The 9,097-nt window shown below is 37.9% G+C and overlaps 1 protein-coding gene across 10 annotated transcripts in view; it reads left to right on the plus strand.

Moving 5' to 3' along the window:
- The window catches only part of PIAS2 (protein inhibitor of activated STAT 2), a 96,684-nt gene extending 88,330 nt beyond the window's left edge, over nt 1-8,354 (plus strand). For 7 of the 10 annotated variants that reach the window (XM_082416585.1, XM_082416584.1, XM_082416587.1 and 4 more), the window contains one exon: nt 1,591-8,354. In XM_082416585.1, the coding sequence (XP_082272711.1) occupies nt 1,591-1,773 (183 nt within the window). In that variant the 3' untranslated portion in view covers nt 1,774-8,354. The remainder of the gene's footprint in view (nt 1-1,590) is intronic. The other 3 variants (XM_082416583.1, XM_082416589.1, XM_082416580.1) reach the window with 3 other exon arrangements.
- Nucleotides 8,355-9,097: the final 743 nt, after the last annotated feature.

Genomic DNA, 9,097 nt, shown 5'->3' on the forward strand with positions numbered 1-9,097 from the left:
GCCCCCTTAATCCCTGTTATCCTTATGCAGATGTGTTCAAATTACACATAAAGGCTACAGAGTTAGATTGGCTGTAACCTGAGTATTGTAAGATTTCAAGATGTAGAGGCTATTGATAGCAGGACTATAGTATCTAGCATTCATTATACAAATGAAGAAGAGTACCTTTTTACTCCTAGGTGGTCAAAAACTGCCTCAGAGGTAGTAGAAATAAAATATTAAGTTTCTGGGCTTTTTCCAGATTCTTGGCTCAATTTTAGTGGTAAATTAGAAATTGATTTTAAAGAAGTTTAATACCTGACAATGCAACTCTCTTTAGAGGTTCTTAGAAGCTCTTTAAGAACTCCCCTTGAATGTCTTTGTGCCTGGCATTCGTTTTGTTGATGAACCAAGACGACTGTCCATCCGAAACATTAAGTTACTTTTTTAAAAGGCACCCTGAATTTTAGTTGTTGCCCTTCCACTGACTGGCAGCCTTAAACCTGGGGCTGTTGTTCCCATTTTATGATCTTTTTGAAGATCATGTAGTCTAAACAACTTCAGTTTTAAATTTCTGTTCTTAATATCTCTGATGATAGGCTGAATAATATATAGAATTGATAATATTGATCAGATATCCTTACTGATCTTCTTTCATACAGTCAATCTGAACACAGACTTAGGACCTCTCCTCTTGTAATGTATACTGGACCTCGCTTATCTCACTCGTCAGTGCAGTTGTCTCTCACATAAAATATTCTATGGTGATATAAAATAAAGCTTTTAGCTCTTGTCTCTCTCTGTTCCTCCAGGTCAATATTAGAGTACTAAACTCAGGTTGGAATTAGTTTGGGCATCAGCAACTAAGATGTTAAAGAAACCAGAAATTTGAACAGTTGGAAGGGGGTGTCAAGCAAGCATCTCAAAGGAAATTAGATTAGATTAGATTAGATTTCCTTTAAGATTTATTCCAAAATTTTGTGAGTACCTGAGATAACTCTTTCTGAGCATCCCGTGGTAGTTAGCTACCAAGTTTCTATATTAGTCTATATTAGAATGTATGCTATCTTCTAATTACACAGGTACTGTTACATGTATGTACAAAGGAGTCAGATGCTGCCTTCCCGCTGATCAGTCTTAACATTATTCCTTAAGGGTCTGAGTAATACTAAATTTTGAGAGAGTTATTGAATTAGCATTTTTCTTAACACCATTAAAAACAAGTTTATTAGCCTTTTACAGTGTGTTTTAAATCTGGTATAAATACATTTAGTGAGCAAATTCTTTTTGAGATTAAGTATGAGTCATAATTTTGGGGCCAATATTCAGTATTAAATAACTTCAGTTATTGTTGACATTTTTGTACTACTACATATTTGGTCACAAATTCTGTAAGTTTTGAGACAATCAGGAATATGCTGCACTCACAAAATAATGTAAAATGTTAAATTCATGCCACCTTCCATCCAAAGATGTGAAGTTTTGAGAAATTTTTAAGTCCCACTAAGATTTAAATGTGTGGCTATCACTTGTGCATATCTAACAATTTCTAGTCTCTGTATTTAAAATCAATGTAGCCTCTTCCTCATCGGCATCATTGTTTGTTTCAAGCAGTACTGTCCTCCTATGTTTTTGGATAGTCTCACCTCACCCTTAACAGCAAGCAGTACGTCTGTCACCACCACCAGCCCCCATGAAAGCAGTACTCATGTTAGTTCATCCAGCAGCAGGAGTGAGACAGGGGTCATAACCAGCAGTGGAAGTAACATTCCTGACATCATCTCATTGGACTAAAGGAGGACTCACTCGATTCTAGGAATCATTCATTAAAACTGCTCTTTCTTGGATCTCTGGTCCGTGGAAGCTATTTTTTGGTAACGATTACTTTGATATTTATTGAAGTGTCAGATGGACTCTTTTGCCTTCTGAGAGATGAACACAGATGACTGCAGCAAGAACCACATGACATGCGAGGATTTTTCTTACTCATGCTGTACTCTGAGCATCAGATACATTCAGCTGTAACTGCATCTTCTTGAGAGATGGATTTCAATTTCATATGTTACTGGTTGGATTCTACAAATCAGTTAAAATTTTTTTTGTTGTAATAAACAGCAATAAAGTTATGTAAATATTCAAGTAAACTTTTTTCTAATTAAAAAAAGATGTAATCAATGATTCTGAAATGACAAGTTTTGTTTAATCTGATGTGAAGGAAAAATATATGGGAAGAAGTTACGTTTGCCGAATGAGTCCTTTCCATGGAGATTTGTTCTATTTCGTTGAAGTAATGAAGTCTTGATAAGTGGCCAAAGCTTGGGTTCCACTTTTCTTCCTGCAGTTCCACTTTTCTCCCTGATCCCATCAAAGAAAAATGGCCTTTGTGTTAAGCATTTTTCCCCTGGTTGTTGTTTATACTTTGGTATTGTGTGCTGATGAATGCAGAGTGAAGTTCTGGGATTTGGCTGTTCTTTATTAGTGATTGTGTTGAAGAAACCCTATTCAGAGTCTGCCCTGACGTAATGTGTGTTATTTTGGTAATCGTACATTCTTATTCTAGAGGTTTCTATAAATTGGGGGCTTACCTTCTCAAAAAAAAATTCTCTGCAGCCGTCAAATGAAATGTTTTTAGATTAAGGTGTAGGCTGGAATGTTTGTTAGAATTTTGTTCTCACTGTCTAGAAATATTGAGAGGTTGGAGGCAGTGGAAGAACAGATTTAGGGGCGGTGGGAATAGCAGAGTTTAATTTCTTCCTAAGAACTTCTTTTGCTCATTTATTTTACAGGATAATGTACAGATCTGTGTTGAAACTTTTCAGTTTAGTAACACTGACAAAGAAAATATGTTTTAGATCTCATTTTTCTCATAGCAGTGATTTTCAAACTTAAAGAACAAACAGTAGCAAGGGGATGGGGATGGCATCAGATTTCCCTTTCCTTTTTTTTAAAAGGAAATCTTTCCTGAAGCCACAAAAGACAAAACAGAATTAGAAATGTTTGAATATAAGAAAGGTTTGAAGAGGAGAGGATGGGCCTGAAACCCACTTTGAAAACCACTCTCTTACTGTGTGTTTGGTTTTAAAATCTCTCAGAAAACTGTTTTACCCTTAGAGAAACATTTTTATCCAAATTTTTACTTTGCTTTCATTTGGCTGCAAAATTTTGAGTTCTGAAGGAGTTAATACTTCCCTAATATTTAGCTTTCTCTCCCTAAGCTGTATCTACTTTAAAAATAAACCTGTGTTAAAAATGATTAGTCTAACTGATTTCTCAAACTGAAGTGCCCAGATGAAGAGTCCACCAATTTCAGTTAGGATAGGGAACAATCTGGGTTGGTGCAACTCCAGGGAGCTGACTTGTCACTGCTTGGTTTTTCACACCTTCTCAAGTTCTCATGCCCCTCCCCGTGCTCTTTTTGTACTCATTTAATTTCATGTGATTTTCTACATCATCCCTTCTTTGGCTGCATTATCCCCTTAATAAATTATCCCTTTTGGAGAGTTACAAGCATGGGAGACGAACCTGAATCTTCTTGCAGTAGTTGCATCATAGTTGCCAGTTTTACCTTCGTAGTCCACGTTACAGTCAATTGGTCCAGATACAGAATTTCTTCCTAGTAAAATTTTATGTTGCTGCTCTAAATATGGATGCAAGTTCTGTTAACTCTGTAATCAGATAGAAAAAGTAACCTGATTTGTGTGGTATAATTTGTTAATAAAGAAATGCTGTATATTTGTTATCACTTTGTTACCCTTTAGATGCTCAGAGACCCTCCCCTCCCCAATTTAACCAACAAAGTTTTATCAGGTAAATGAAAAAAATTAATAGAAATTAGTTTATTTACTTGGTTCTTGTAAATGATACCTCTGTGCTTTTATAGTTGTGCTTTGTTTCCTTTTCACTGTTTTATGTGAACAGTTTTATTGTTCATTTTTGGTGCTTTACACTGAATTACATAAATTTTTAATTTATCTCATACAGGTGACTAACATTTTTTAAAATATACTTTTAAGTTTGTAATCTTAAAATTGAGACTTTTGCGTATGTATATTTGAAGGTGAGTACTTTTCTTTATGCTTTTGGCCCTGTGACAACAGCGTGCTTATATTAAGCCATTGTCCTTTTTTTAGAATGGTCACTAAATATTTTTTACTAAGGCTCTGATTTTGTAGCAGTTTCTTTTACTAGTCCAGATACCTGCTCAACCAAGTGTAATTCAGTTTCAGAGGAGGTCATCTATAGCTGTTACTTAGATGTCAGCCAACCAGTGATTATGTTTAAGGAAAGGAACTACAGTTATTAGTCTCTTACAAACACTTAGCCAACCTGTATTTCTATCTTTATTCACATAGAAATGTTAAAGGATTTCCTTGCTTTGGTAACTCGTGGCAATGTAATGGGTGCTGAATGTAGCTTCACGCCCAAGGTCTGCTTACATTCACTGACTTTCTGACCCTTAGGTGAGCCGCTTTAGGAGTCTGTTTCCATTTCTGCCCAGAAGGTATAAATTCTTGGCATCTGTCATGGAATAATTACAAAGGCCAAACAAAACAGTAGAATCAGGAAAGCTAGAATGAAAATATCATGATTTGGTGAAAGAGTGTGAGTATAAATAAGGAGATCCATAACTCTTGGTATAAAACAAGTTTCCCTAGGGTAGAAACTTAACGAATTTGAAGAAAGGTAAGATGTTGGATTTTAGATGAATGATATTCAACAGAGACTATTCTATTCTGACTTTGGATTCTGACCTTTGAACCATTCTGCCTTCAGACGAGTCTTGGACATCCGTCATTTAGTAACCGAGTTGTTTATTTTTCTTCTGCCAAAAAAGTATTTATTGTTACGTTTTGTCTTTTTAAGTAAAGTTGAATTTTATAAAGCATTAGTTCTCAGCTTTGTCTTTCATTTCTCTCTAGCCCCCAGTGGGTGTAAAAAAAAAAAAAAAAGTCTCCCCCCCCCCCAGCCCCCAAGTAAGCGCTTTTATTTTCCTAATCTTTTTCATCTTGGAAAATGCAGAGCAGTATGCCATTTAAACTTGGGTCTGACGTTGTATTTTGTGACCCTGGATCTGTGTCTTGTGGGAGCATGGAGTTGTCATTTAGGTTGGTGATTGATGTCTGAACCTGATTCACCATCTTTTCTGCTGCAGTTCTTCACGAATACGGTGAAACTTGTGGAAAGAATTTAATACTTCCTCTGCTTTTTTAAGAATGACTGGTTTGTAAGCCCCCGCTTTTTTGTTGTTAGGAACCACGCTCCAATTCCTAGGAGAAACAGATTAGGCTAAATAAAAATGCCCACTCTTTAATGCTTGCCTGACTCAATAATGGTTTTTTTTCTATTTACGTTTAGTGATACATGCTTACTGCAGGAAATCTAGACAATACAGAAAAGGGGAAAAGGGCACTTTAATATTTTTGCATATTTCTTGCCAGTCTTTTTGCTAGTTGTCTGCGATTTTACATAGTTTCTCATTCATTCTCGGTATAATTTGTGCCTTGATTTTTTCTCAATCTACAGGCATTATTCCATGTCATTAAAATCTATGCTGTATGGGTGTGCCATGCTTCCTGTTACCTTTCCCTGTTGGACATTTTAGGTTGCATCTCGTGATGCAGTGTTAACAGTTCATGTCTTTGTGCCTAAATGATTTCCTTAGAATAAATTCCTAGAGGTGAATTTCTGAGGCAAGGATATAAATACTTTGTAGTTTTTGATTCATATCATTTTTCCAAGTGGTTTTACTAAGTTATACTGTAACCATTTGGTATGAGAAGAACTGTCTAACCATATTTTCCAAGAATATGTGCTATTTAACTCTATGCAGACATCTGCATTAAGACCCTCCGCCTTCTGACCTTGGTGAGCTGGGGTAACTGATTTGGAGATAATGGGCAGAGACTTTACTGGGATGTCTCAGTTTCAGATATATATATCTGATATGTTCCAGAAACACCTACATAAGGATATCCAAATGATTTTATACATAGTTTTACTTGCACTATGAAGTAGCCCATTGTTACACTACATTTTCTCTTTTTGGTTAGAAAATCTTGCCTTTTCTTAAATCTTTTGTGCCTGGGGCCAGCCCTTAGTAGCCAGCTCTCTTTTTTTCCTCTTCCTGTAGCCTCCATTTCGGCCTTTCTGAGCTCCCCAAAGCCAGTAGGATCTTCTGAGCCAAAGGCAGTCCAAACCAAACTGGAAAAGTGGTAAGGCTGAAACAACAACAAAAGCAGAGCTAAGCTTTGCTTTTTCACTTTGTCTTTTTGTGTTTTCAGTCCCATATTGGTGTTCTCAGGGCCGCTCTGGGGAAAGAAAAACAGATTGCTATCTTCGGATGCTCAAGGTATTATTTTCTTGATTGGCATACCACATTTCCCAGGCTGCTTTTTCTTTTTGAATGGATTTTAAGGCTGCTTTTATGTTCTCAAAGCTCAACTCTTTTTATGTGAAGAAGAACGTTGTTGTGTTATAAAATATCCCTCTTATTTTGGCCTTCATCAAACTATTCAACAAATATTCAACGTGTTTTGTAAGTGTATGTGGGGTAGAGTAGTATAAAAGATCTGGTCCCATAGTTCAGAAGGCTTATAATCAAGTTTTCAAAACTCAGGAGTTCTTACCTACTAACAGACATGCTAAGAACCTTAAAAAAATGTCACATTCCTTACCACGGTCCTTCAAAGGAAAGTAGTATTGTCTCTGTATTGCAAACGAAGAAACATAAATTTCGCAGTGGACTTGGCAGTCTGAAACAGACGTACCTCAAAAGCCTTCTGACTAAACTGAAGTGACACTAATTAGGTAGGCTATTTGGGAGACTGATAGGGTAATCTAGACATAAAATTACAAGAACTGATTTCAGGTGATGGCCACAGGAATAAGGAAGGAAGGGATGCTGGAGCCATTTCAAAGGAAGACTCAAGATTCAGTGTCTGAGTGGTTATAGGAGTAAGGGCTGAGTCCATTTCTCAAGCCTGGGTAACCAGGATAATGGTGATATTACGAGACAGGAGGCAGTTAGAGTGGACGTTAGTCATTTAGGGGAGACAGTGGTTAGTTTGATGGGAAGCGTGAGATTTCAGAAAGGAAGTGTCCAAGAAGCTTAAGAAGTCTTAAGAAGTGCAAACTTCCCTTGTCCTCCGTTTTCACCTTCTCTTGTCTCCCTTCTATGTGTATTCTAGTCACTCCCAATTGCCTACCCTCCCTCTCGCCTCCCTAATCCATGCTTGGCTGCATGTTGTTCTTTTGATTTTTCTCTTAACTGCCTTGCCATAACAAATTTGGCTGTCACCTGAAGGCCTGCCATAGCCTGTAGCTCTCACCAGTGTGGGCTGTGTCCACATTCCATATATCTCAGGAGACGGTGGTTGCTGCCCTTCCTCTCTGTTGTAATTTCTAAATAATTTCTCCCAAAGCTTCTGACAAAAATCTGCCCCTTTTGCAGCCTATGCCAAGAAGTTGTACTATCAGTTACCTCTACTCTTGCCACTGATCACTCCTTTGATTTCCTGAAGGCCTCACTTCCTAATTCACAGCACACTTTGCCATCTCTGATTCTTGCGTATTCTCAGTATCTTCGGTGTTCTGGTGGATGATGCATCCAACACCCCGGCCCGTGAGATTTTTGGTTACCTCGCCTTCAACATCTTCTTCCATTGAAACTCCCTACCACTGTTTAACCCTTTCTGTTTTCTTTGTACTTCTTGTCCAACTTAGACTCCTTCATTAACACAGCCTTCAACATGTCCTCAGACCCAGTAGAATATACAGATAAGTGAATAGGGAGATTACAGTGCAGTGGTAAAAGGTACAGGGTGCTATAGGAGCACACGGATAAAGAGAGGACTAAAAATGTTCAGAATAGCTAGAAATTTGCTAAGTAATATTAGGAGAAGTATGTAAGAAATCATGAAAAGCCTTGTAAAATAACAAGAAGTCATTGAAGAGTTTTCATGATCATTCACTGTAATGAGCGTTTCTTGAGTTTGATATGATTATCTCCATTCTACAAATGTGGAAACAGATTCTGAGAGGGTAAGTGACTTGCCTAAGGTCATGTAGCTCGTAAGCGGGGAGCCAGGCTTCATACCCGGTTTTTAACTACCTTCTCAGAGAGGCCTTCCTTGACCGTTGTATCTAAAAAGGAGGTGTTTCCTAACTATTCTAATCTTATCACTGTTCATATCCTGTATGGCGGATAGCACAACCTGTGTTTATTTTATGTATTAGTTTACTGTGTGTTGTCTGTTTCCCCTGCTAGATTGTAAGCTCCATGAGGGCAGGGGTGATATCTTATTTCACTTGCATCCCAGAGCCTAACGTGGTGTGGCGCATAGTAGGTGCTCAATAAATATTTGTGAATGAAGAAATGGTGGATCGTCATTTGTATTTGACTTACACTGACTGTGGAAATCACTTGATACCTGAGCAGCAGGCATTCACAAGGCAGGGAAACGAGGAGGCAGATGGATGAAAGATGCTGGGGATTTCAGAGGAATTCAGCAAACTGACCTAATAGACTGAAGTCTCAGGGGCAAGGGCCTGGAATGGGGGATTGGTAGGGCAATGCACAGTGGGGACAATGATGTGTGAGTAGGTGTTTTATTAAACCTGAAGGCCTAAGTGACCCCTCGTAGACTCAGCCTAATGTATGTGTAAGGCTGGAGAAATTCTGCATGTAATCTCTGTATTTTGTACTAAGGACCCAGTCATCTTGGTCAGCTCTACTGCTCTGAGTTATGCAGTACAACTGTAGGTGTAAACATTCTAATTTATCATCTTTAGTCTTTCAAGGCTAACAACTTCACCTAAGTCATTATTGGACTCTACTTTGTAACTGGAACAAGAATCAGTTAATTTGATGTCTCTGAAGTCATGCCCACATGACATTGGACCAGCTACAGGCTTGTCCTATAACATGGGTAGTACTGAAACCATGGTAGTGTAAGAGCTCATCCAAAGAAGTTGATGAGTGAGGAAAGGAGAACTAGACAAGGAACACAAGAAGGGGATGGAGAAGGAGCAGCTGAGATATCACAGAGGCCAAAAGAAAGTATTTCAGGGTGTTTAGTGAAGTTAAAAGCTCTCATACAATATAAAAATAGAGTACCCA

Source organism: Balaenoptera physalus (assembly GCF_965194825.1).
Source record: "Balaenoptera physalus genome assembly, chromosome: 12".
Lineage (NCBI taxonomy): Eukaryota > Metazoa > Chordata > Mammalia > Artiodactyla > Balaenopteridae > Balaenoptera > Balaenoptera physalus.